This window comes from Bubalus kerabau, chromosome 16 (genome assembly GCF_029407905.1).
Source record: "Bubalus kerabau isolate K-KA32 ecotype Philippines breed swamp buffalo chromosome 16, PCC_UOA_SB_1v2, whole genome shotgun sequence".
Lineage (NCBI taxonomy): Eukaryota > Metazoa > Chordata > Mammalia > Artiodactyla > Bovidae > Bubalus > Bubalus kerabau.
In genome coordinates this window covers 48,191,951-48,219,884 of record NC_073639.1, presented here as the reverse complement: position 1 = coordinate 48,219,884, position 27,934 = coordinate 48,191,951, and the positions used below count along the sequence as shown (strand labels likewise).

At 38.6% G+C, this 27,934-nt stretch overlaps 1 protein-coding gene across 3 annotated transcripts; it reads right to left on the bottom strand.

Moving 5' to 3' along the window:
* Positions 1-152: 152 nt before the first annotated feature.
* Positions 153-27,934, bottom strand: ZNF84 (zinc finger protein 84). 3 transcript variants are annotated; one of them, XM_055550228.1, is made up of 8 exons: positions 27,761-27,934; positions 26,052-26,164; positions 24,156-24,258; positions 22,671-22,863; positions 14,751-14,939; positions 8,984-9,110; positions 7,619-7,714; positions 153-6,192 (listed from the first exon to the last, which is right to left on the bottom strand). In XM_055550228.1, the coding sequence occupies exons 5-8, from the start codon at positions 14,802-14,804 to the stop codon at positions 4,220-4,222; spliced, it is 2,250 nt and encodes a 749-aa protein (XP_055406203.1). In that variant the 5' UTR covers positions 14,805-14,939; positions 22,671-22,863; positions 24,156-24,258; positions 26,052-26,164; positions 27,761-27,934; the 3' UTR covers positions 153-4,219. The 3 variants fall into 3 exon arrangements, with proteins under 3 accessions (XP_055406203.1, XP_055406205.1, XP_055406204.1); XM_055550230.1 differs by lacking the exon at positions 14,751-14,939; XM_055550229.1 differs by lacking the exon at positions 24,156-24,258.

Here is a 27,934-nt window from a genome sequence, read left to right as displayed (position 1 = left end):
CCTGAGGGAATCCCTGGATCCAACCGGGGCTGGACCCCAGCACACCTCAGTATCTGCTTCCAGAGGCCCCAACTTATGAGTCTGATCTTGCTGTCAGTGAGGAGCAGCACTTGGGTTGTAATAATGAACACAACTTGAACCAGCTGAAACAAACATGGGGATTTATTATAAGGATATTTAGGATATTTCACAGAAAAATCCAATAATCAAGGCAGGAAAATGGCAGAGATGAACCCAGACTTCAAGACAAGAACCAGATCCTGGAACCCAGCCAGGATGCTCATGACTTGGCTTCCATGGTGGCTTCACACTTCTCTCATTGCAGCTATGCCTCCTCATGTGGTAGAAAACACAGCCACTGACACCACTCACATTTATGTACCAAAGCTTCAGTTGTGAAAATTATATAGACAAACAAGAGAGTCCTAGCTTTCCAGAAGCTTCCTAATGGGAAAGATAAAACATGCAACGATTTTATCACCAGTGAAATACATGTACAGGCTCACATAGGTTGAATAGGTATTTAACAAGGAACAAAGGCATTTCAGTGGCAGTAGATCGACAAAAAAGCACACACACACAAAAGCATAAAATGAGAGATTGTAGAACTCTCAAATAGTTTAAGGACGCAAAAACAAAACAAAACCAAAACTGTAAGAGGAAAGATAAAGTATTCATAAATTATGAACAGGTATGGTTTTGTATAAAAGTCCTCATATACAATGAAGATATTACAGCTTAAGTCCACAATTGTGTGTGTGTGTGCATGCACACACATGTGCTCAGTCATGTCCAACTCTTTGCCACCTCATGGACTGTAGCCCACCAGGCTCCTCTGTCCATGGGATTTGCCAGGTAAGAATACTGGAGTGGATTGCCATTCCTTCTCCAGGTGGATCTTCCTGATCCAGAGACCAAAGCCATGTCTCCTGTGTCTCCTACATTGGCAGGTGGATTCTTTACTGCTCAGCCACCTGGGAAGCCAAGTCTACAGTTAGCCACATGGTATTTCAATACAAGAGTGTATAGTCAGAATTGCATCTTAAAATAACTAGTATATATATAAGTGCAAAAAATGGACTGAAAGGATGAAAAGGGCAAAAAAATATGCATACAGCTGCAAAAGTCATGGCTGAATTACTTAACTGGCATGCAGGCCAGCACTAGGTGCTCAGCATCTGAAAACTTGTTGGTATCATGTTTGTAGGCTAACAAACTCAATGAAATTGACAATCTGGGCACATACTGGAGTAAATGACCAAATGACTGAGGTCTTGAGTGTAGAGTTCAAATGTCTATGGATGTATACTTTGCTATGTAATGCAGATATTGGTAGATATGTCTGGTATTCTTTGGGTTCATTTCATCTCAGGGTTCTACATGTGATCAAAATGTCACATGAAATCAAAATGTCAGGAACATATAGATTCATACAGATAATGGTGTCTGAAAATATCAGAGCCCACAAAGAAAAGCTGAACACAAGGCAATCCTTGTATAGGTCTCAGAATTCATAGATAGGACCTCCAGAAGATCCAGTACTTAGTGTAAGGAATATAATAGAAAGTATGCCCTGCAGGATTGTTTCCACACCAATGGAGGAACCTGGGTGGTGAAAGAGTTAAGGGAAAGAGATGCTCCTCAATTATTGAGCTTCACAAAACCATAGGTAAATCCAGCCTAACTTTAAAATTGGCTTTCTTCTTGATGCAGCATTTGTAGTAGGAATCAGTGATGGGAAATATATTTTTGTGGTTTACCAAGGTGTCTTAAAAATGTAACACTAAGAATCTCTAATTTCAGAATCAGAGGCCTCTTGTGACCCTTCAGAAGACAGAATGCCAGGTGAGTTCTACACCACACACTTGGGATGTGGAACATCAGGTATTTTGATAAACAAAAGCCCTGCTGCCAGCCATCAGCCCTGGCACGGGATGACTGACATCAGACCCTTAGGAAACACATTCGCCCTTGGGATTCAATCAAAAGGCTGGTGAAGTTTCATCATCTCATAAAGGAAGTTCTAAGACTAACTGCTTAATAGTTCAAAAATAATCTAGAACAGGAGTGAGAAAAACTTGGAAGTTTTTAGACAACAGACTCCTGGGCTCCAATCCAAGACCCAACAAGTCAATCACTGGGCTGAGGAAAGAGACCCAGGATAGATGGAAAAGAAAAAATGGAAAACAACAACAACAACCCACAAAGTAAAACACCACACTGTAACTACTTGTTCTTTTACAAAGGTCTGTTTCACCAACCTGGTAAAATGACCTAAGGTATTAGGGAGAAAAGTAGGAAGTCCATAAATTTATGTATGAATAAAAATTTGGGAAATAGGATTTTGTTGAAATTTTGGTACAATAGTTTATGAAATTACCCTTATTTATTTAATATTCCAATTTTCCAACAATGATGTAAAATTGTAGGTAAAAAAATGCTGCTAGAATCAAAGTTACCAAACACCACACTGTTAAAACGACTTGTGCATGAGAGAAGGCCTGATTTTTCCAAGTATGGAAACTAGACTAGACTTTTCTGAATTTCACCATCATACAAAAAACATAGTTGATTTTGTCGAACAACATTATAGAGAGATTACTACAAAAGTCTAAATAGACCTAGGCATGGGTCATGCATTTCCAGAAGGAACACCCTTATAAAATGGTAAGCACACATGGGAACTTTCTCTTGTGCATGATATGACAGTTGAAAGGCAAGTTAAACACAAATATTTCCAATGATAAAATAATAAAAAGCTTGTTTTCTGATACCTGTCTGGTAATCACAGAAATCTGCAGGAAGGCAAAATAGGCTTCCTGGGATACATAAAAAATATGGTTCTCACCACGAAATCTTCTGTATTTTATATTCTCTGGATAGTGACTCTCAAATAACTAGTTTCTTCATCTAATTTTTACAGGATATTTTACAAAACACCAAAAACATAATAGCAGCACACAATATTCATGACAATTCATCACAGTAAATTAAAATACAAGTTGTTCTTGGGTGACATAACACTTAAGATACACACACTGGATGCACGGAGGCACCTCGTTACACAAGGAGGGCATTCTTCTCCAAGTTAATGCCGCTGAGGAGTGCAGAGCCACAGTGCACACTCCTCACAATTCACACGTACCACTAGAATACTTATTAACCAAGTTTTATATAAACTGTTTTTCAGAGTCTAGGATCCAAAAGACTTTATATAATGTTGGCTTTTACTACTAAAAAGAAAGGTCACTGACAACAATAGAGCTTTTTATAAACTAACGAATCATAAGGAAATGTGTTGATATTACATGCTACTTATTGAGCAGTAAGACATGTCCTATGAGTTACCATTTTTATAGTATTATTAAAATAGAAAAACCAGTGGCACATAGTATGTCTTGATAGACATCAGAGGCACTACAAGGCATGTGCATCTCATGCTCCCAATTACATTACCATCTGTAATTCCAAAATACAAAACACAGCCTGTGACACAGGAAAATAAGCCATAATTATATACCATGGAGAAATTTTGTATTCCAAAGACTCAATTTATTGACATTTTTAGAAACTTCATACTTGAGCCTTAATATAATTTAGAACCAGTTATTTTTGGTACCCATGTCTATAAAGAGTGCATGGCTTTCTATTATAGCATTATTTCAAGGGGCATGTATTTCTAATGTCTTTAAACTGTTAGGTATACCCACAGGATACAATATGGTGGGGTTACTTGCCGAAGATTGTCCTATATTTAGTATTTTCAAAGAATTCATTCCTGAGGGCATCTTCTTATGTACAATGAGCTGTTATTTCTTGATGAAAATATCACCTCACTTGCTGTATTCATGAAGTTTTCCTTAACTCACTGGAATAGGGTTCATTTTCAGTGGTAATTTTTCCAATGGCTAATGAAATTTGATCTCTGGAAAGCTTTCTGATAGTCACAGTATTCTTCTGTACTGTTAATTTTCTACTGTAAAAGGTTTGACTACGGTTTGAAAGCTTTTTGAAATCCACTGCAATTCATAGGGTCATTCTCCTTCTATGGATTCTAATATAATAAACACATTAGTCTGCTGAAAGCTTCCCTGACATAACCTATTTAGAGTTCCTAACTTAAAAGTGCATTCAGACATATAAAGTGATGTAACTATTATCTGAAAGATTTACCATAACTGATGAAGATCTCTGTCAAAGACTAACATTAACACCATTCTTAGGATTTCTTTACTGTATGAGTTCTCCGATGATTAATGAGCTGTGACTTTTGGGAGAAGGCTTTCCCACATTCACTGCATTGAAAAGGTTTCTCTCCTGTATGGATTCTCTGATGATTAACAAGCTGTGACTTCTGAGAGAAGGCCTTTCTACATTCACTGCAACTGTAGGGTCTCTCTCCCGTGTGTGTCCTCTGATGTGGTATGAGGTGTGACTTCCTAGAGAAGGCTTTGCCACAGTCGTTGCATTCAAAGGGTTTCTCTCCTGTATGTGTCCTCTGATGATTTATGAGACTTGACCTCTCCCTGAAGGCTTTCCTACATTCACTGCATTCATAAGGTTTTTCTCCTGTATGAGTTCTCTGATGTCTAATTAGTTCTGATTTTTCAAAGAAAGCTTTTTGACAAAGACTGCATCCATACGGTTTCTCTCCTGTATGAATTCTCTGGTGAGTATTGAGCTGTGACTTCTGGGAGAAGGCTTTTTCACAGTCCCTGCATGCATAAGGTTTTTCTCCTGTATGGGTTCTCTGATGTGTTGCAAGGCTTGACTTTTCACCAAAGGCTTTCCCACATTCACTGCATTCATAGGGTTTCTCTCCTGTGTGTGTCCTCTGATGTGATATGAGATGTGACTTCTGACAAAAGGCTTTCCCACACTCACTGCACACATACGGTTTTTCTCCTGTATGAATTCTCTGGTGATTAGTGAGGCTTAATTTTTCACTGAAAGCTTTCCCACATTCGCTGCACTCATAGGGTTTTTCACCTGTATGAGTTCTCTGATGCCTGACAAGCTGGGATTTCCTACTGAAAGCCTTCCCACACTTAGTGCATACAAAGGGTTTCTCTCCTGTGTGTGTCATCTGATGTGATAAGAGGTGAGATTTCTGGGAAAAGGCTTTCCCACACTGGATGCATCCATGAGGCTTCTCTCCTGTATGGGTTCTCTGATGGTTAATAAGACTAGACCTCTCTCTGAAGGCTTTCCCACATTCACTGCATTCATAGGGTTTCTCTCCAGTATGAATTGTTTGATGTCTAATTAGCTCTGATTTCTCAAAGAAGGCTTTTCTACAGTTGCTACATCCATAGGGTTTTGTTCCTGTGTGGGTCCTGTGATGTGTGACAAGCTGTGACTTCCTGCTGAAGGCTTTTCCACATTCTCTGCATTCAAAAGGTTTCTCTCCTGTATGAATCCTTTGATGATTGATGAGATTTGACTTTTCACTAAAGGCCCTCCCACATTCAGTGCATCCATAGGGTTTCTCTCCTGTGTGTGTCCTCCAATGTGATATGAGATGTGACTTCCGGGAGAAGGCTTTCCCACACTCACCACATTCATATGGTTTCTCTCCTGTATGTGTCCTCTGATGGGATGTCAGCTGTGACTTTTGGGAGAAGGCTTTCCCACACTGGCTACAATGGTAAGGTTTCTCTCCTGTATGAGTTCTATGATGTGTAATAAACTGTGACTTCTGGGGGAAAGTCTTGCCACATTTACCACAGCCATAGGCTATTTCTCGTATATGTCTGCTCTGATGTTTAATGAGACTTGATTTCTTACTGAAGCGTTTCCTACATTCACTGCATTCATAGAGCTTCTCCCCTGAACGACTTCTGTGATATATGATGATCTGTGACTTCTTATAGCTAACTTTATCACATGCATAATATTTTAACCAAGTATCAGTTTCCTCAGTCTTGGTATGGAGAAATAATTTATCAAATATGTTTAAGTCAGCTGGTTCCATTCTTACATAGTTTGCTTTCGGAATAAGAAAATCTAAATGATGTTTTAAAATTAATCCATCTATGTCACCTTCTTTGTTTGATTTCCTTAAAGGGATAAAGTTCGTGCTCAGATTAAACTTTTTTCCAAGTGCATCACATTCATGATCTTGTTTCATATTTTTAAACTTCTTGTTATCCTTGTGCCAAGTCATGTGACCATTTACTTGAAAGACTTGATCTATGAAGGAAAAAAAAATCCCATAAGTCTTTCCATAGTCGTGTTTATTGAATAAAAACCTAGAAATGCTATTTGAGGGAATTAATGCCTTTTAATGTTTAGTTTCCTAGTATGACTGCAATGTCTAACCTCTAGGTATTGAAAAACACTTTAAACACTGTAAACAAGAACAGAAAGCAGACAGTAGATTAAGTTTAAATGAAACTGACCACCAATTTGGAGCAAAGGGAGTAATTGCTGAATAGGCTACATGGGCTCACTCCACAGGTCCTCAGTGTCATCTGCCCCCCTTCAGCCACACTCAGAGGACACTGCAGCTCAGGTCAATTGTGGGGCCCAACCAGCGTGCCCACATTGTTCCACCACGAGATGGAGAGATGGGCTGCAAGTGCATTCTTGGGCCATGTTCAGGGATGCCAGATACTCTGGAGCCCTAATATTCCCTGGGGCAATACTCAGTCACTAAGAGACAGGAGGCAGAGGGTGGTACTAGCTTTCCGGTTCCTCAGAGGGTTCCCAGAAGCACACTGTTCATGCATTCCTCTCTCACCCCATCTCACTTCCCCTTCTCCCACTAACACTGTGGAGATCACAGTCCCACTAAGTATCTCAGGGTCTGCTTTTGAGGGACCTTGAATTAAGTCAGTGTCACACAATAGGAAATGAGGAGGAGGGCCCAGCTGATCAGAGCAGTGCTGGATGCTTGGTGGTGCCACGTAACTCACAAAAGAAGGTGAGAACCAGGATCTACACTAGCTAGTAATTTGGGAAGTTCAGACTAGCCTTAGTTTTAAGTGGGAATAGAGAAGTCTTTCAAAAGATGTTTTCCAAAGGTAAAAAACTTAGTAAAAAAAAAAAAAAGGTAGAAAAGAGGTAATTCCATATACTCCATGTCTAAGCTACAGAAAAAGCACAACAGAACTTGACCAACTAGGGGAGAAGTGGACCAACAGTTTGGGAGGAATGATAATCCACTTTCTGACATAATAAGGCTGAACAGAGAGGGTTTCATATCAGAGACACCCAAAGCGAGGAAAAATAAAGCCCTGATGGTCAAGCACAGGTGTCTTTGACCACAGAGAGAAGGGAGGACAAAAGGAGATTAACCACATCAGGAGACAGAATACCTAACAAGAAGTCAAAGTCCCAGATGTGAAAGACTGGGAATAACGTCATGGGCCAAATCAGCTGGAAAGATTTCACTTCAAGCTACGAGCAAAGAAGCCATATGTACTTCAAGCTATGAGCAAAGAAGCCACATGTAATGTGATTTCACTTCAGTAGCTCGTGTTAACTGTTCTGAATCACCGTTAAAGGTTTGAGATTTTGAACAGAGCCCTCTAAGGCACATTTCAAGGATGCCAACCACCACCCCGCTGAGAATGACTTCCACCTTCTCTCCTCTGCCTGGTCTTCATACACTCACCTATTGAGTCTGAACTTGGAATTTCTCCATCTCCTGTCCATGGGTCTTCTCCTTGCTCCAATTTAAGGATGACACCAGGTTTCATAACTTCATACCCTGTTCAGGGAAAATCACAAAGACCTTGGCCTCTACTGCATGGCCTTTGAGGCCTCTGAAGAAGGAGCAAGGTTTGGAATTAGTTGACCCAGTGAAGCCACCCACATGAATACCAACAAAGTAAACAATCCTCAGAGGAATGGTAACAGTCTCCCCAGTGGATAATATGGTCTAAGAATCTTTGACTTCTATAACTCAAGTCCAAAACCATAAACCCTTCAGAGGCTCTGTAGTTGGTCTGCCCTGGTTCAAATTCAGGCTCTTTCATTTCCTAGCTGTCAGGCCTTGGGAAAAATACTTAACTTTTTTCTTTGTCTCAATTTCCTCATTAGAAGAAGAAGAAGAAGAAAAAAAGAGTGCAACACATCTGCCACACAGGATTGCTCTTACAATTGAGTCAATATAAGAACAGTATGTGAAATTCGGTAAATTACATGTCTCAGGAGCTTTGTTGTTGCTCAGTCACTCAGTCATGTCCGACTCTTTGTGACCCCATGGACTGCAGTATGCCAGGCTTCCCTGTCCTTCACCATCTCCCAGAGCTTGCTCAAACTCATGTCCACTGAGTCAGTGATGCCATCCAACCATATTCAATCTTTCCCAGAATCAAGGTCTTCTCTAATGAGTTGGCTCTTCACATTAGGTGGCCAAAGTATTGGAGCTTCAGTTTCAGCATCAGTCCTTCCAATGAATATTCAGGATTGATTTCCTTTAGGATTAACTAGTTTGATCCTCTTGCAGTTCAAGTGACTCTCAAGAGTCTTCTCCAACACCACAGTTCAAAAGCATCAATTTTTCAACACTCAGCCTTCTTTATGGTCCAACTCTCACTCACATCCATATATGAAAACTAGAAAAACCATAGCTTTGACAATACAGACCTTTGTTGGCAAAGCCTCAGGAGCCTAATTACCACTATTACTATTAGCTTCAGAGGCGGCACAATGAAATTCAGACTTCATTATTGGAAAGTGAGGTTCAAATACTTTCCCTGGGACTGTCCTAGTCCAAGAACTTTGATCTCTAAAATTTAGGTCCAAAATCATTAAAAATTTTGCAAGTCCCAGAACTCTCAGAAACTAAAAAAGAACAAGCAAGGTACTAGATACAATATGAGGTCTTCTGGGAAGTTTTTCTTTTTTTGGCCATGCCACAAAGCTCTCAGGATGGTAATTCCCTGACCAGGGATTGAACCCAGGCCCTCCTGAAGTAGAAGCACAGAGTTCTAACTGCTGGACTGCCAGGGAAATCCTGGGTAGCTTTTCTTACCTAGTGACACGAGACTGCTATAATTCTCCAACATGACATCCTTGTACAAGTCCTTCTGATGGGGGTCCAGTAGCTGCCATTCCTTCTGGGTGAAGTCCACAGATAAATCTTCAAATGAGAATGACCCCTGTAAGAGCACAATCCTAGTGAATCAGAAGCAGGAATCACTAGGTGATGTAGGAAACAAGTACCAGAGCTTAAACACATCATTCTTATCATGGCAAGTTACAGAATGTCTATTGGGTCCAAACTTTTGCACTCTATTTTGTGAGATAAAAAGCAATTATGCATTCTTTCATCCTCTCATTTACATGAGAACTGAAATACATGACTTTAAATTTTCCAAACCACCAAAAAAGTTTTCACTGAATGTCAAATTTGGCACCAGAAGAGGCAGTGACAAAAGAAAGATAATAAAACAATATCCTCAAAAACTTCTTAGGTTGTAGACATACACAAATGTGTACACTTATAAATAAAGCAAGTTGCTTTAAGAGTTGAGGCAGAAAGGCCAGAGAGGGCATGACATGGGTCAGAGAGGGAGCCTAGCACTCCATCTATGGTCACATCAGTCTCTATTGAAGAGGTGATACATGAAATAAAGTTTTAGGAAATTAGTAGTGGTTTCCATAGAAAAGGGGGTACAAAAGCATTCTGAGTGACAGCAGGTCCAAAATGGGGACCCAAACTGCTAGGGGTAACACAGTATAAACAGTTCAGTCAGACAAGGTCACAGGGTACATTGTAGTGACTGGACTGCAGGCCACAGTGGGAGCAAGGCAGATGTGGTTACCACACCTTATCACTGCTGACAATTAGCCATTAGAGCTTTTACAGGATGGAAGTGATATAACTTAATTTAGGTTGCAGAAAGATATCCAGATATTTTAAAAATTAATTTTATTTATTTATTTTTATTTTTGACTGCTCTAGATCTTTGTTGCTGTGCTTGGCCTTTCGCTTGCTACAGTGTACAAGGTGCTCAGTGTGGTGGCTTCTCCTGTTGCAAAGCACAGGCTCTAGGGCACATGGGCTTTTGGTAGTTGTGGCATGCAGGCTCAGTAGTTGTGGCATGCAGGCTCTAGAGCAAGCAGGCTTAAGTAGTTGTGGCTCGCAGGCTCTGGAGTGTAGGCTCTGTAGTTGCATGGGCTCAGTTACCCCATGGCATGAGGAATCTTCCCAGATTGGGGATCGAACCCCTATCTCCTACATTAGCAGGCAGATTCTTAACCAATGGACCACTAGAGAAGTCGTGGTATCTGGATTTTAAATCAAGATGGATTTCTGTCCCAAAGTCTTCTAAGATGACAAGAAAGCATAAACATACTCTTTTAAAAATTCAAAATACCACCAGAAAATAAGAAACCTGACTGTAAACAGCACATCACACACTTTGAGAGTGATGAAAGGGAAAAATCTACAATCAAGAATACTTAGCCTATCATGGAATCTTGTTCAGATTTGACAGAAATCAAAAACTTTAAAGACTAAAGAAAACCTAAAAGAATTCAGCACCACCAAACCAGCTTTACAACAAATGACAAAGGAATGTCTCAAGGTGAAAAAGAAAATTAAGAAATGAGAAAGTCCACCAGTAAAGGCAAACACACAGTAAAGCTGGTAATCCACACATAAAGCTGGTAAGGTTAAAAGACAAAGCTAGTAAAATCATTTATCAATAAGCAGTTAAGGGATCATAAAATAGATGTAAAATATGGTAACAACAGTAATTGTGAGGGGAGGAGAACACAAATGCAGGCTTTAAAAAATGCATTTGAAATTAAAAAGATGAGCAACTTAATCACTTATATATATAGATTGCTATACAAAGACCTCATGGTAACCACAAATCAAAACATCTGTAATAGATATACACACCAGAAAAGAAAAAGGGATACAAGCCTAACATTAAAGAGAGTCATCAAATCACAAGAGAAGAGAACAAAAGACAGGAAAAAGGAGACCTACAGAAACAAATCCAGAACTTCTGTGTTACAAGACAAAAGAGGACACTATATAATAATTAAGGGATCGATCCAAGAAGAAGATATAATAATTGTAAAAATATATACCTAACATAGCACCTCAATGTATAATGCAAATGTTAACAGACATAAAGGGAGAAACTGACAGTAACACAATAATGTGCTGTGCTGCTGTGTTCAGTCACTTCAGTCATATCCGACTCTTTGCAACCCTATGGACTGTAGCCCACCATGCTCCTCTGTTCACTGGATTCTTTAGACAAGAATACTGGAGTGGGTTGCCATTTCATTCTCCAGAGGATCTTCCTGACCCAGGGTTTGAACTTGCCATCTCCTGTGTCTCCTGCATTGCAGGTGGATTCTTTACTGCTGGGCCACTGGTTTTATATATTACACACACACACACACAAACACATAAAATAGGGGACTTTAACACCTCACTTACATCAATGGACAGATCATGTAGACTAAAGAATCAGTAAGGAAACACTGGCCTTAAAGAACACATTAGACTAAACTGGTTAATATAAACGTAGAGAACATTACATTCAAAATCAGCAGAATATACAATCTTTTCAAGAGCATGTGGAACATTCTCCAGATCACTGCAAAACAAGCCTACATAATTTTAATAAAACTAAAATCATATCAAGCATCTTTTGCAACCACAACATGGTTGAAGAAATCAACTGCAAAGAAAAAAAAAAAACTGCAAAAAATACAAGCACATGGAGGCTGTAATATGCCAGTGATTCAATGGACCACTGAACAAATCAAGGAGGAAATAAAAAAAAAATACCTAGAGACAAATGAAAATAAAAATATGATGACCCCAAACCTACGGGATGCAGCAAAAGCAGTTCTAAGAGAGAAGTTTATAGTGATACAAGCTTACTTCAGAAAACAAGAAAAATCTCAAATAAACAAGCCAACCTTACATGTGATGCAACTAAAGAAAGAAAAACAAAATCCAAAGTTAGTAGAAAGAAATCATACAGATCAGAAGAGAAATACCGAAATAGAGATAAGGAAAGAAAAAAAAAAAAGGAAAAGATCAATGAAACTAAAAATTGGTTTTTTGAAGAGATAAAACTGACAAACCTTTAGCAAGACTCATCAAGAAAAAAGGGGAGAGGGCCCAAATCAATAAACTCAGAAATGAAATTACAACCAACACTACAGAAATAGAAAGGCTCACAAGAGACCACTACAAGTAACTATATGCCAATAAAATGGTCAACTTGGAAGAAATGCAAGAAAAAGACATACAGAAAGGAAAAATGGTTGTCTGCGAAGGCCTTGCAGATAGCTGAGAAAAGAAGAGAAGCTAAAGGCAAAGGAGAAAAGGAAAGATATACCCATCTGAATGCAGAGTTCCAAAGAATAGCAAGGAGAGATAAGAAAGCCTTCCTCAGTGATCAGTGCAAAGAAATAGTGGAAAACGATGAAATGGGAAAGACTAGAGACCTTTTCAAGAAAATTAGAGATACCAAGGGAACACTTCATGCAAAGATGGGTTCAATAAAAGACAGAAATGGTATGGAACTAATAGAAACAGAAGATATTAAGAAGAGGTGGCAAGAATATACAGAAGAACCATACAAAAAACATCTTCCTGACCCAGATAACCATGATGGTGTGACCACTCACAAAGAGCCAGACATCCTGGAATGCGAAGTCAAGCAGCCCTTAGGAAGCATTTCTACGAACAAAGCTAGGGGAGGTGATGGAATTCCAGTTGACCTATTTCAAATCCTGAAAGATGATGCTGTGAAAGTACTGCACTCAATATGCCAGCAAATTTGGAAAAGTCAGCAGTGGCCACAGGACTAGAAAAGGTCAGTTTTCATTCCAATTCCAAAAAAGGGCAATGCCAAAGAATGCTCAAAGTACCACACAATTGCACTCGTCTCACACGCTAGCAAAGTAATGCTCAAAATTCTCCAAGCCAGGCTTCAGTAGTACGTGAACTGTGAACTTCAAAATGTTCAAGCTGGATTTAGAAAAGGCAGAGGAGCCAGAGATCAAATTGCCAACATCTGCTGGATCATTAAAAAAGCAAGAGAGTTCCAGAAAAACATCTATTTTTGCTTTATTGACTATGCCAAAGCCTTTGACTGTGTAGATTACAACAAACTGCACAAAATTCTTCAAGAGATGGGAATACCAGACCACCTTATCTGCCTCCTGAGAAATCTGTATGCAGGTCAAGAAGCAACAGTTAGAACCAGACATGGAACAACAGACTGGTTCCAAATTGGGAAAGGAGTATGTCAAGGCTGTATATTGTTACCCTGCTTATTTAACTTATATGCAGAGTACATCATGTGAAATGCTGGGCTGGATGAAGCACAAGCTGGAATCAAGATTGCAGAAAGAAATATCAATAACCTCAGATACGCAGATGACACCACCCTTATGGCAGAAAGTGGAGAGGAACGAAAGAGCCTCTTGATGAAAATGAACGAGGACAGTGAACAAGTTGGCTTAAAACTCAACATTCAGAAAACTAAGATCATGGCATCTGGTCCCATCACTTCATGGCAAATAGATGGGGAAACAATGGAAACAGTGACAGACTTTATTTCAGTGGGCTCCAAAATCACTGCAGATAGTGACTGCAGCCATGAAATTAAAAAGATGCTTGTTCCTTGAAAAGCATCTTTTCAAGAAAAGCTATGACCAACCTAGACAGCATATTAAAATGCAGAGACATTACTTTCCCAACAAAGGTCCATCTAGTCAAAGCTACGGTTTTTCCAGTAGTCATCTATGGATGTGAGAGTTGGACTATGAAGAAAGCTGAGCACCAAAGAATTGATGCTTTTGAACTGTGATGTTGGAGAAGACTCATGAGTGTCCCTTGGACTGCAAGGAAATCAAGCCAGTCAATCCTAAAGGAAGTCAGTCCTGAATATTCATTGGAAGGACTGATGCTGAAGCTGAGACTCTAGTACTTTGGCCACCTGATGCAAAGAACTGACATTAGAAAAGAGCCTGATGCTGGAAAGATTGAAGGCAGGAGGAAAAGGAGACAACAGAGGATGTGATGGTTGGATGGCATTACCAACTTGATGGACTTGAGATTGAGCATGTTGCAGGAATTGGTGATGGACAGGGAAACCTGGCATGCTGCAGTCCATGGGGATGAAGAGTTGGACACGACTGAGTGACTGAACTGAACTGGAAGAAATGGACAAATTCTTAGAAAAGTATAATCTCTTAAGACTGAACCAGAAAGAAATAGAAAATATGAACAGATCAATTACCAGTAATGAAATTGAATTAGTAATTTAAAAACTACCAACAATAAAAGTCCAGGAGCAGATGACTTCACAGGTGAATTCTATCAACATTTAAAGAGTTAATACCTATCCTTATGAAACTATTCCAAAACTTGCAGAGGAACACTTCCAAACTCATTCTATGATGCCATCATCACCCTGATACTTAAACCAGACAAAGGTATCACACACAAATAAAGAGAATTACAGGCTGATATCACTGATAAACATAGATGCAAAAATCCTCATCAAAATACTAGCAATGTGAATCCAACAATATAGTAAAGGGATGGATCATACACCATCATCAAAAGGAGTTTATCTCAGGGAGAGAAGGATTTTTCAGTATCTGCAAATCAATCAACATGATATACCACATTAACAAACAATAGAATAAAAACCATATAATCATCCTAATAGATGCAAAAAAGGCTTTTGACAAAATTTAACACCCATTTATGATAAAAACTCCACAAAGTAAGCATAGGGGGAACATACCTCAACATAATAAAGGCCATATATGACAAACCCACAGCTACCATCATATTCCATGGTGAAAAGCTGAAAGTATCCCTTCTAAGATCAGGAACAAGACAAAGATGCCCACTCTTGCCACTTTTATTCAACAGTTTTGGAAGTCCTAGCCATGGCAATCAGAGAAGAAAAAGAAATAAAAGGAGTCCAAATCTGAAAAGAAGAAGTAAAATTATCAGTTTGCAGAAGATATAATACTATACATTGTTGTTTAGTTGCTCAGTCATATCTGACTCGTTTGCAACCCCATGGACTACAGCCCACCAGGCTCCTCTGTCTGGGATCCCATGGGATTTCCCAGACAAGAATACTGGAGTGGGTTGCCATTTCCTTCTCCAGAGTATCTTCCCAACCCAGGGATTGAACACTTGTCTACTGCCAAGTCTCCTGCAGTGCAGGCAGATTCTTCACTGCTGAGCCACTGGGGAAGTCCCTGATACTATACACAGAAAGTCTTAAAGATGCCACCAGAAAACTACTAGAACTCATCAATAAATTTGGTAAAGTTTCAGCATACAAAATAAATACACCAAAATCCATTGCATTTCTATATACTAATAATGAAATATCAGAAAGAGAAATTAAGGAAACAATCCCATTTACCACTGCATCAAAAAGAATAAAATACCTAGAAATAAACTTATCTAAGGAGGCAAAAGACCTGTGCTCTGAAAACTACAAGATGCTGATGAAAAAAATTAAAGGTGATACAAATAGATGGAAAGATACACTATGTTTTCTTGCATTGGAAGAATCAATACTGTTAAAATGACCATAATACCCAATCTACAGATTCAATGTAACCCCTATGAAATTAGGGCATTTTCCACAGAACTATTAATAGAACAAATAGTATTAAAATGTGTATAGAAACATAAAAGACCCCAAATAACCAGTAAAGAATCTTTAATAGAGCTGGATGAATCATACCCTCTGACTTCAGACTATACTACAAAGGTACAGTAATCAAAACATGGTACTGGCACAAAAGCAGACATATACATCAATGGAACTAGATAGAAAGCCCAGAAACAAACCCACACACTAGGGTCAATTAATCTACAACAAAGTAGGGGGAAACATACAACAAAGAAAAGATAATCTTGTCAATATGCAGTGCTAAGAAAACTGGGCAGTTACACGTAAATGAATGAAAGTAGAACCTTCTCTAACACCACATACGAAAATACACTCAAAATGGATTAAAGACCTAACTGTGAGACTGGATACTATAAAACTCCTTGAGGAAGACACAGGGAGAATACTTTTTGATATAAATCTCAAAAAATAGTTTTTTGGATCTGTCTCCTAGAGTAATGGAAATACAGCAAAAATAAACAAATTGAATCTAATTAAACATAAAAGCTTTTGCACAGCAAAGGAAACCAGAAACAACATTTAAAGACAGCCTACAGAATGGAAGAAAATATTTGCAAATGATGTGACTGACAAGGTCTTAATTTCCAAAATATACAAACAGCTCATAAAGTTCAATATAAAAAAAAAAATCCAATCAAAAAATGGGGCAGAAGACATTAGTAGACATTTTTCCAAAGAAGACATATAGATGGTCCAAAAGCACATGAAAAGATGTCTAATTATTTTTTTTTTTTAAGTGCAAATCAAAACTACAATCAGGTATCACCTCACAGCAGACAGAATGGCCATCATCAAAAAGTCTAAAATACTAAATGCTGGAGAGGGCATGGAGCAAATGAAACCCTCCTACACTGTTGGTTGGAATGTAAATTTGTGTAGCCATTCTGGAAACCAGTATGGAGGCTCCTTAAGAAACTAATAATAGAGTTACCACAGATTTGGCAATCTCACTCCTGGACATATATCCAGAAAAGATGAAAACTCTTATTTGCAAAGATACATGCACCTCTTAAGTTCATAGTAGCACTATTTACAATAGCCAAGACATGGAAGTGACCTCAATGTCCATGGAAAAATGAATGGATAAAGATGTGGTACATATATACACAGTGGAATACCAGTCACAAAAAAGAATGAAATCATGCCATTTGCAGCAACATGGATGGACCTAGAGATTATCATGCTGAGAAGTAAGTCAGACAGAGAAGGACAAATATTATATGACATCACTTATAAGTGGAATCTAAAAAAGTAATACAAATGAACTTATTTATAAAACAGAAACAACTCATAAATATAGAAAACAAACTTATGGCTAACAAAAGGGAAAGGAGGGAAATGAGAAGGGATAAATTAGAAGTTTGGGATTAACATATATACACTACTATATATAAAATCCCATTGATAATCAACAAGGACCTGCACAGGGAGCTATATTCAATATTTATAATAACCTGTAATGAAAAAGAATCTGAAAAAGAATATATATATGCATATAGATACAAATGCTATAACTTGAAAGTAACACAACATTGTAAATCACCTATACTTTGATTAATAAAATACTTATAAGTGATTGTTCATATTAGTACTACTTATAAAAATTATATTTATATAACAAATATACCAAAAAGTATAAATATTCCAAGTGTCCATCAAGTGGTGAATGGATAAATAAAAAATGATATATTCAACATAATGGAATACTATTCAACAATAAGAATGTGTTTCTGACATATACTAAAACATAGATGAACCTCAAAAATACTATGCTAATTGAAAGAAGCTAGAAACAAAAGATTTCACTTTTATAAAAATCCATTTATATGATATTTCCAAAAGGAAAACCTGTATAGACAGCAAGAAAATTAGTGGTTGCTTCAGGCTGGGGATGGGAGGAGGAACCGACTGCAAATGTCACAGAGATTCTCTTGGGATGATAAACCCTTCTAATACTGGACTGCGATGATGGTTATACAATATAAAGTTACTAAAAAAATTACAGAATTATACACTTGTCAGTGATGTCAGTGGATACTACTGACATAGTTCAATAAAGGTGTTAAAAAGATAACAATATTAATCAATTTATGCCAACATACATGACAAGTTAGATAAAATAGATATATTTCTTCAAAGACAATGTACTCAAAAGTGACAGAAGAAAGAAGGTCTGAATTAGTCCTTTAACTATTACAGGAATTCACCCCTACAATTTAAAACCTTCCTTCAAAAAACCCACAAGTTTTAGATGGTTTCAGAGGTGAATTCTTCCCAACATTCAAGGAATAAATAAAATGATCTCATATAAATTCTTTCAGAGAATAAACAGTGCAGACTTCTCAATTCATTTTATAAGGCCAGCAGACCTCTAATCCCAAATCAGACATGAACACAACAAAAGAACATTACAAGCTCTTAGAGAATCAAAATTCCTAACAAAGTGTTAACAAATTGAATTTAGCCATGCAGAAAAGGGGCTTCCCTGGTGGCTCAGACAGTAAAAAAATCTGCCTGCAATGCAAGAGACCCGGGTCTGATCCTTGGGTTGGGAAGACCTCCTGGAGAAGGGAATGGCTATCCACTTCAGTATTCTTGCCTGGAGAATACCATGGACAGAAGAGCCTGGAGGGCTACCATCCATGGGGTTGCAAAGAGTTGGACACGACTGAGCAACTAACACATTCACATGCATAAAAAGTATAATGTGGCCTGACCAAATGAGGTTTCTTTCAATTATGTAAGATATTGATTCTGAAATCACTATTATAGTAACAGAATAAAGGAGAAAAGCCATTATCATTTCAAAATGCAGAAAAGGCATATTGTGAAAATCTGTTCATTGTAAAATACTATCAACAAACTAGAAATAGAAGGAAATTTAATCTGATAATCATAATCTATAAAATATGTACAGCTAGCATCATACTTAATGGTGAAACACTGAGTGCTTGGTCTCTGAGGACTAGAACAGCACTGTCCAACAGAATTTCTTGTGACGACAGAAATGCTCATATCTATACCATCCAATATAGTCACTGGCAGCCACCAGTGTCTACTGAATATGTCAAAGGTGACTAGAAACTGACTTTTCTATTTTACTTAATTTTAATTAAGCAGTGTGTGAAGCTAATGGCTATAGGTTATACAACTGGTTTTTGTGCCATTTTTTTGGGATGGCAGATTTCTGTGCTATTAGTGGTGGGTCCCTCCTGAGTTTATGGAACAAGGTAACTCATGGTGGGCTGCTGGAGTCTCCAGGCGGGCACTGGCCATGCTGGAAAACCAATCATTGGATTGGAGGGTTGGGGCTTTCAGAGAGATGCTATCAGTCCAACCTCCATGGAGCAGACAGGGCTGGAGGCTGAGTTCCATCAAATGGCCAGGGATTTAATCAATCACACCTACACAGTGAACACCCAATAAAAACTCTGGATATTTCTGCCTCAGGTTAGCTTTCTGGCTGGTAAGCAGACATAGGCCAGGAGGATGATGTATCCTGATTCCACCGGGAGACGGCACAGCAGCTCTGTGTTTGGGACCCTGCCAGACCTCACTCTGTGTCTCTTCATTTGGCTGGTCCTAATTTGTGTCCTTGTAATAAAACTAGTTTTAGGTATAGCACTTTCCTAAGTCTTGTGAACTGTTCCATCGAACCTGAGGGGGTCATAGGAACCCCCCCAATTTGCAGCCAGTTGGACAGAAGTGTTGTGTGTGGCCTGAGGACTCTTGAACTTACAGCTATCAACTAAAGTGAAGGCACTCTTGTTGGGGATGGTGCTCTCACTCTGCAGAGTCTGTGCTAATTCCAGGTGGCTGGTGTCAGAAGTGAGCCCCTGTGATGTGCAATGTAGTGGACAGTGCAGGCCTGGGTGTTCCTAAGGAGATAAGGGTGATCCTAATGCCATCTCTAGTCCACAAAGTACTGCAGGAGGTCAGAACAATACAATGCGAGGAACAAGTATAAATATTGAAAACAACATGTAAAACTGTCATAGATGGCATGATTGCGTAAAGAAAATCCAAAAGACCCTACAACAACTAGAATTAGTTCATTGTGGACATTCTTCTTTGATATCACATCAAAACTAATCAACTGGTCTCACAAAAATGAGCTGCAATGTAGAATCTTCATTCATATTGGTGAACTTCTCACACGGTCACATTAAAATCTATTGTTTTATCTTGCTTCTTAAATGGATCATTTACTCATTAATGATTTTACAAATCATGCATTGGCCATGTGGAAAACTGGTTTCCTGAATTTAAATCTCACAAAAAAATGGCTTTACTAGTTAATTTTATAAACATTTAATGCTGAAGTAATTCCAATTTTACTAAACTCTTCTATAATATGGAAGCAACTTTTGATAAACTTTTTGACACTTACATGATCTTGATAACAAAACTCAATAGGGATACTGCTAAGAAGGGAAAAGCAAAGGCCAAGTTACACATGAACACTGATTTGAAAATCCTAAACAACATCACCAAAGTACTATACTGAACAAAATATAAAGAATAAAATATATCAAAAATAAGCTGGAGTTTATCCCCAAAATTCAAGGTTGATTTAATACTTAAAAAAAATCATTGATATTTACTATATTAATAGATTAAGGAAAAACATATTATCATCTCAATAGATACAGATAAAACATATCTGTAAGTGGAAGAATGTACATCACAAGAGCTACAAATAACAGAAAAATCTAACAGCTTTAAAAAAGCACATTTATGTTTTTCAAAAAGAAGGACTAGATTTCATAAGGGAGAATATAAAAGTATGAAAAAGAACAAACAGATGAAACAACACATCAAAAATTGAAAAATAATCAACATTTATTTGTTATAGAAAGTCTTAGCAAACTAGGAAGTCAGTGGAATTTCTTTTTATTAAAAAAAAAGTATTGCTGATATTTTTATAAATACGGAAATCTAACCAAATCTAAAGAAAAATTATTAGTTAGTTTAAATGGGCTTATGAAGTTCCTGAATACCAAGCCAATAAGCAAAAATATAGTATATTTCTATGTTTTGGCCATACTTTAAAAATTATAACAAAATTTTATGATAACTAAATTTTAAGCTACTAATTGTAGGGCAGAAGATGTACAAACTGAGCCTTGATGTATTTTGTGGTACTAGAGAACAGCATTCTAGTTAGTAAATAAGAAAAATGTTACAAGGAGGGTGTTATCGCTTTGCAGCTCCTAATGAAATGATCCATACAAGCAGTGATCATTTAAAGCCATAGCAAGACAAAGAGAGACCTGTGGGCATCGTGCAACTCCTGAAAGAAGCACGACAACAACTTCTGAAGCATTCTTGCCAAGAAGTCACACTTGAACCTGATCAAACCTCAGGGTGGAACTTGCTGTGATGATGGAAACGTTCTTTACCTGTGCTACGCAGTTCATGGCTGTCCAATCTGTGGCTACTAAGCACTTGAGCGGGGACAACTGTGACAAAAGGATTTAACTGAATTAACTTAAGTTCAGTCCTATGTGGCCGGTGGCTTCAGTACTGGACAGCACATCTCTGAATCTACCAATTTACAGGAAACACAGGTGACAACACACCAGTAACACCATGGGGATGTATTACCCACCACATCACTTATTCAGAGCCTTCAGATAATGAGAAACTACAGATCAATGGCCTGGCCTCTTCAACAAATGATTTGGATAGAAAAAAATACGCAGTGTCAAGATTAAGAGACAGATTGACTGCACTGTATGAACTTTACTTGAGTCTGATGCAAACAAATGAGAATTTATGAATTTATGAGACTAATGGAAACTTGATGATGGCTGGATTTGATGGTATTAAGAAGCTGCCTTCAGGGACTTCCCTGATGGTCCAGTGGTTAAGAATCTGCCTTGCAATGCAGGGGACAAGGTTTGAGTCCTGGTTTGGGAACTAAGACCCTACATGCTGTGGAGTAACTAAGGCCATACAACGCAACTACTGAGCCCATGTGCCACAACCAGAAAGTCTGTGCACTGCAATGAAAGATCCTGAAAAGATGCAGGAAGAACCTGCATGCCACAACTAAACACCGACACACCCAAATAAATAAACTTTTTTTTTTTTTAAAGCTTTGAAAAAAATAAACTGAGGAAATTGAATGTATATTTCTTAAAAAAAGAAGAAGCTGCCTTCATTGAAGAGCTTGCAAACGCAATGAATCTCAGAAACAAATGAAAGTGAAAGTGAAAGAAGCAAAACACAAATGAGCATGCACAACAGCAGACAAAACCAACTGCAGTGTTTGCGGATAAACACTTAGGGGTAAAACTAAACAGACAAGCAAGGAAATGGTTACAGAAGCTAGAGTCCTGGTTCCCTCTGTCAGGAAGAAGCTGTGATTGGGACTGAAATTGTGATTTCAATTTCTTGAAATGAAATGGTGGTTTCACGGGTATTCATTTGACAACACATTAAGCTGCACTTTAATATTTTATGAACTTTTCTCCATGTGAATTCTGCTTCACGACTAAAGAGGTAAATAAATAAATAATTATGGTGATTAAGTTCGGCTTTGGCATACTACCCTTGGGTCACATTCTGTGGAAAACCATGAAAAATGGCTACAATACTCTTGTATTTATTACCATGTTTCTCCTGAGGACATTACCACTATATCATTTATTTAAAGGCTTCCCCAAGGAGTGACCAATAAATACTTCCTTTCCATGAAGAATTTTGCTTTTTCCTTTAGATAATACAATTCATATATTTATTACACTTGTCGAGAATTTGAGAAGTTTATAGCTCATTCAATAATTATGTAGGACACTAAGGCTTATAAAAATTGAAACTTTAAGAACTTGTCAAGGCCCTATAGTTATTGCATCACTGCTTTGATTTTGTCCCAGTTTGGATCTTCCATTCTGAGGGTAATCTTCCCCTGACTTCTTAACAATGTAATATTTCCTTTTTCATTCTTACATACTCCTTCTAATCCCCTGGAAAAATAATGAGGAATAAACACAAACTCACCTGTAACACGGTCATTTCTGCAGCCTGTGTGAGATGATCAGCAAGTCTGAGTTTTGTTCAGTCCTGTGGCCTCTGCTTCTACCCTGAAGCTCTGGAGTGAGGTCTTTAACACCAGGAATGAATTTCTCTGCTGGGAATGCCTTTCTTGTCTCACACGAGCAGGCTTATTTGTGGGGAACCAGGATCTGTGAACCTGGGGACCAATGCACTTCAATTGGTATATTCACAGTGCACCTAAAATCCCTTTCTTGCTAGGAAATAGGAATTGATAATCATCTAATGCCAGAGTGTGTTTTCTGTATAACTGACACAGGACTACCAGGGATAGAAATAGAATGTGATACAAAAGAATGGCAGAAGTGTATGTCTCTACACACAGATAAAGATTACTCAGCAGAAGTAATCCTGAGATTCAGTTAATGTCCACTGAGGACACTGAGGGACAGTGCTGGGGAGCACAAGGCAGCTTTGTGTTAGACAGATAGACTTTTGGAAAGCTTATGTGATTTGTATTAAAACAGATCTAAGTTTTAATCAACTTTTTCCTTTTCCTGGCTTTGTGACTTTGGGTAAGAACAAATAGGAAACTAAGGTTTAAAATCTATAACCTCCCTAATTTATGTCTGCCAATCATATCAATTTCTAAAGGAAGTATGTTAAATTCTCCCAATACTATAGATTGGCCAGTTTTTCCTTATACTTCTGTTGATGTTTTGATTATATGCTTAAAGTTATGTTGTTTGAAGCATAGAGATTATATATTTCTGGAGAATTAATCTTTAGTTGCTATGTAATGCCATGGGGATTCTGAGGAATAAATGAGATATTAAAGGGAAAGTGACTAGTTCCTGGCAATAACAATAGCTCTCACATCTGAGTGTTTTCAGTATATAAGACAAAATACTAAACACTTTATAACAACCCTCACAGACAACCCAAAAGGCATTTGACAGAAAAGCATTAAAAATCTCCATTTTATAGAACAAAAAATGAAACTTAGAGTGTGCCAATGACTGAACAACTATTAAGTATCAGCAATGAATGCTATTCTCTTTTTTGCTATGTTCAGGGTTGTTGTCATTTAGTTGCTTAGTCGTGTCTGACCCTTTTTCAAATTCCATGGACTATAGCCCTCCAGGCTCCTCTGTCCGTTGGATTTCCCAGGCGAGAATACTAGAGTAGGTTGCCATTTCCTTCCCCAGGGATCTTCCTGACCCAGGGATCAAACCTGCATCTCCTCAATTGTCAGGTGGATTCTTTTATGACTGAACCACCTGGGAAGCCCTACATTCAAGATATTTACTTCCAAAATCATAAAGTTATTGTGTGTATTCATGTACAGATATGTTCACACACTCACCATACATCCCAGAATTAGCTCTTATTTCCATGCACACATTCTGTCACCTTAGTTCCAGAGAAACACAAATGAAGAACAGCCTGCTCATCCCTATGACACACTAAAGCAGCACTTCAAACACCAACCTCTTCCCTTTCATGTCTTCCTGTGATTCAGCCCTTGGTGTCAACTCAGAAATATATATTGTAGTTCTTTCCAGTTACACAAGAAATGATTTCTTTATATACCCTAAATTGTGAAAATATATTCATTTTAGAACTGGAACTGGCACACATAAGAACTAAACAAAGAGAGACATAAATTATTATTACAGAAGTAAAATATGATGACAAAACTTAGAAATGTATATAAACTAAATAAGAAAAATTTCTTTCTTGTGACCAAACATAACCATTCTTAAGAGGTGGTATAAACAACCTGGATATTTTTAACAAAAATATAAGGTCACATTTAAAAACTGTTTTTGCTTTCTTCCCACTATGCAAACCATCTTTCCAGATCAACAGACATAGTACTGTAATATCAACAGCCTTCTTATTTAAACAAATAAAAAGGTAGAAAAAAATCTATGTATATCAGAAAAAATACATAAAATATAGAAATATACATGACAAGAAATGTACACAGTTCATAGGCTAAAGCAAACTAAAACCACCAATGGGGACTATAAAAATAGACTTCCTCACACACAAATTGGTCTTTCTAGGACAGAAAGACTTCATAATTCAGCCCTGAATGACTTATATTTTTAGTCAATTGCAATCACAATCTCAAAAAAATTTTTTTAACAAGCAATTCTAAAGTTCACCTGGAAGAAAAAAAGGTACAGGAACAGCTTTGGACATTTTGGGAAACACAAGATAATGAGTGTAAATAGGTCCATGTAATATTAACATATATTGTAAAATTACATTAAAAAAAAGTATTTCATACTGTCTCCACAAAAGATTTACAGCTAAATAAACCATAACAGCCCAAATATGTAAATCTCTCATGCAATAAATGTGGCGCTTCACACCCAAAGTAAAACCCGATTACTTAATGAATAGGAGAAGTGATTAACACTTGAAAGAAAATAAAGCCAGATATCTATCTCATATATTACAACAAACTACAGTTGACCCTTGAACAATTTGAGGGTTAGGGACACTAACCCACCTCACCACCCATGCATTCAAAAATCCTCACATAATATTATAGTCAGCCCTCTATATCCAAGGTTCATATCTGCAGATTCAACCAACCTCTGATCATACAGTACTGTGGTATTTATTGAAAAAAAACTGCATATAAGTGGACCCACGCATTTCATACCCCTATTTTTCAAGGGTCAAATGTACTTTCAGAGGGATCAGAACTTAAAATAATGAAAACCATGATAGTGCCTAAAGAAACACAAGTGAGTATTTGTGTAGTTTGGGGGAAAATGTCCCTACACATGCTACGAAGGCAAAAGTAAAAAAATGTTACTTAAAAGCCAATAGATTTAACCATTAAAAAATGTAATAACCTCTGTGTGGTTCAAGAAAAGTCAATCATAATACAAACATACACACAAACCCCAGACAAGGATGATACACCTCTAGTAAATAAATAGGTCATTTCCTTTGTGTTACGCTTTCACTTTATTTCATGGAATAAAAATTAAGCAGACAGCCAAATTCACAATGTGATCTTTAAATTTCCTTTGTCAGAAACTACTTGGCAAAGTTTAGTTGGGTTTCAGAGAAAATTTATCAAGAGTAGAGAGAAATGTTGAAATGAGGCATAAGAATTTGAGGTGGAAAAAGTGTGATAAGCCATAAGTGTGGTAGTTTTTAAAAATTTGATGCTAACTGCTCAGCACAATAGATTCGACCTTATTTTCATTTAATTTAAACAAATGTTTTTGCAGGTTGGCTCTTGAGAGAGCTCTCCCTGAGTGCTCTTCCCCTTGACTTCCATGTATTCCTTCAGCAAATGGAAGCCTACCCCTCCGCTATAAAATTTGACCCCTTTTAACTTCATGGGTTTGACTTTACCTCAGCAGTTTCCTGCACAGCACTGCAGTTCTCCCCATGACATGCTCACGTTCACCTGCAGGAGGAAGGGGCACCTTCATCATCATCCCGAAGTTCCCACTCAGCATCAAGTCCTGTGGAATTACAAGGGAAAAAGAACAACGAAAAGTGACATTTACTCACACCTATCATGTGCCAGGCTTCCCTGGTGGCTCAGTGGTGAAGAACTTGCCTGCCAATGCAGGAGACACAGGTGGGATCCCTGGGTTGGGAAGATCCCCTAGAGAAGGAAATGGCAACCCACTCCAGTAATCTTGCCTAGGAAATCTTGAGGACAGAGAAGCCTTGCCCACCTGCAGTCCATGTGGTCCCAAAAGAGTCAGACACAATGTAGCAAGTAAACAACTATGTGCCAGATGTTCTATATACCATGCTGTCTTTTTTGATGCATTCAGCATTCATTACAGAAGTAATACTGCACAAAAGTTCATGTGCCCCAAACAGATGATATATGCACGAATGGTAGATTGGGGCCACTGGTTCCATGCAGTCTACCCCAGGGCCTGTGACCAAAGATCCACAACAGCAGTAGAAAGAGGGATGGGCAAATGTCTTGGGCGTCCCTGTTTATATTCCCAGTATACGCATGATAGAGTCCCCTGTCCAGAGATGATGGCAGCAGGGCAGACTAAGGAGAAAAATAAGAGAAAGAAAAGATCTCAGGGGCAAGTTGAAAGAACTCCCCCAGAAAGGTCAAACTCCCCACTTGGGACAAAATATTTCAACTTAACATATTTGTGATAGATTGTAAGGGCTTTAAGCAGGATATGTAGCATATTCCCAATTTTGTTGTTTTTTTCTTAAAGGGAACAACTAAGATTATTAACAATATACACACATTTATTGACTAAAAGATGTACAAAACGTTAGCAGTGACTATTTCCTGTTGATGGGATCATGAATGATTTTCATTTGAATCTGTTTATCAATACTCTAAACTGACGACAGTGAACATATTTTAAAATCCTTAACCCAAGAAAACAGGCAAGCAAAGTAGTTTCAGTCCAGCACCATGTGGTTGAAACAAACAGTAAGGAATCAATAAGTAATCAATAAAATAATGTGTTTTAATGACTGCAAAAAGCTTCCAAGCTAGGGAAGAAAAGGTCATTTCTTGCCACACCCTCGGTTTCAGATGAAAAGCCTGAGACCCAGGAACTGTGAGTTGACTGTTTCAAGTGGCAGTTGTGGGTCAAAGTCAGAGACAAGGCTTGAGGCCAACGCTGTCCTCACCGCATTAGCAACTGTCAAAGTTGTTTGGCTTTTTTGTTACTAGAGACGCCTCGGAAAAAAATCCTACTGATAAAAGCAGAGGCAAGCTGGGTGGAGCCGGGATGGAGGCGAACAATCGGGTCGCCCCGCGTACACGCCCAGGGTGCCCACACGACTGGCTGTGTGTCCCGAAGGTCGCGCGCGGCCGGGCACGCGCGTGGGAGACACCACCTGTACGAGCCGGTCTGGAAGGAAACGTCAAGGTGCTCAGCACTTGCAGCGGCGGAGGAAGGGCCTCCCCCCACCGCTAGAGCCCACCGGTGCCCACCGCAACCCAGCCACTGAGATCCAGGCCGAAATGAGGACGCCCACTTGCAGCCCTGGCACGACCCCCAACCCGGCCCCCACGAGCCCTCTCAGCCCCCGCCGCCCGCCCCACAGGGATCCAGCCCCGGAACCTGCAAAAAATGCCTCGGACCACGGACGCGCCGGACGGGGACCTGGACCCAAGTGACCGCCCCGCCCCCGGGCTTTGCGCGACCCGGGCAGATCCGCGGGATTCCCGACGGCCTGGAGCCTAGCCGGGGAACAGCGCGCGCACGAGCACGCGGACACTTGCACAGTGGCCTCTC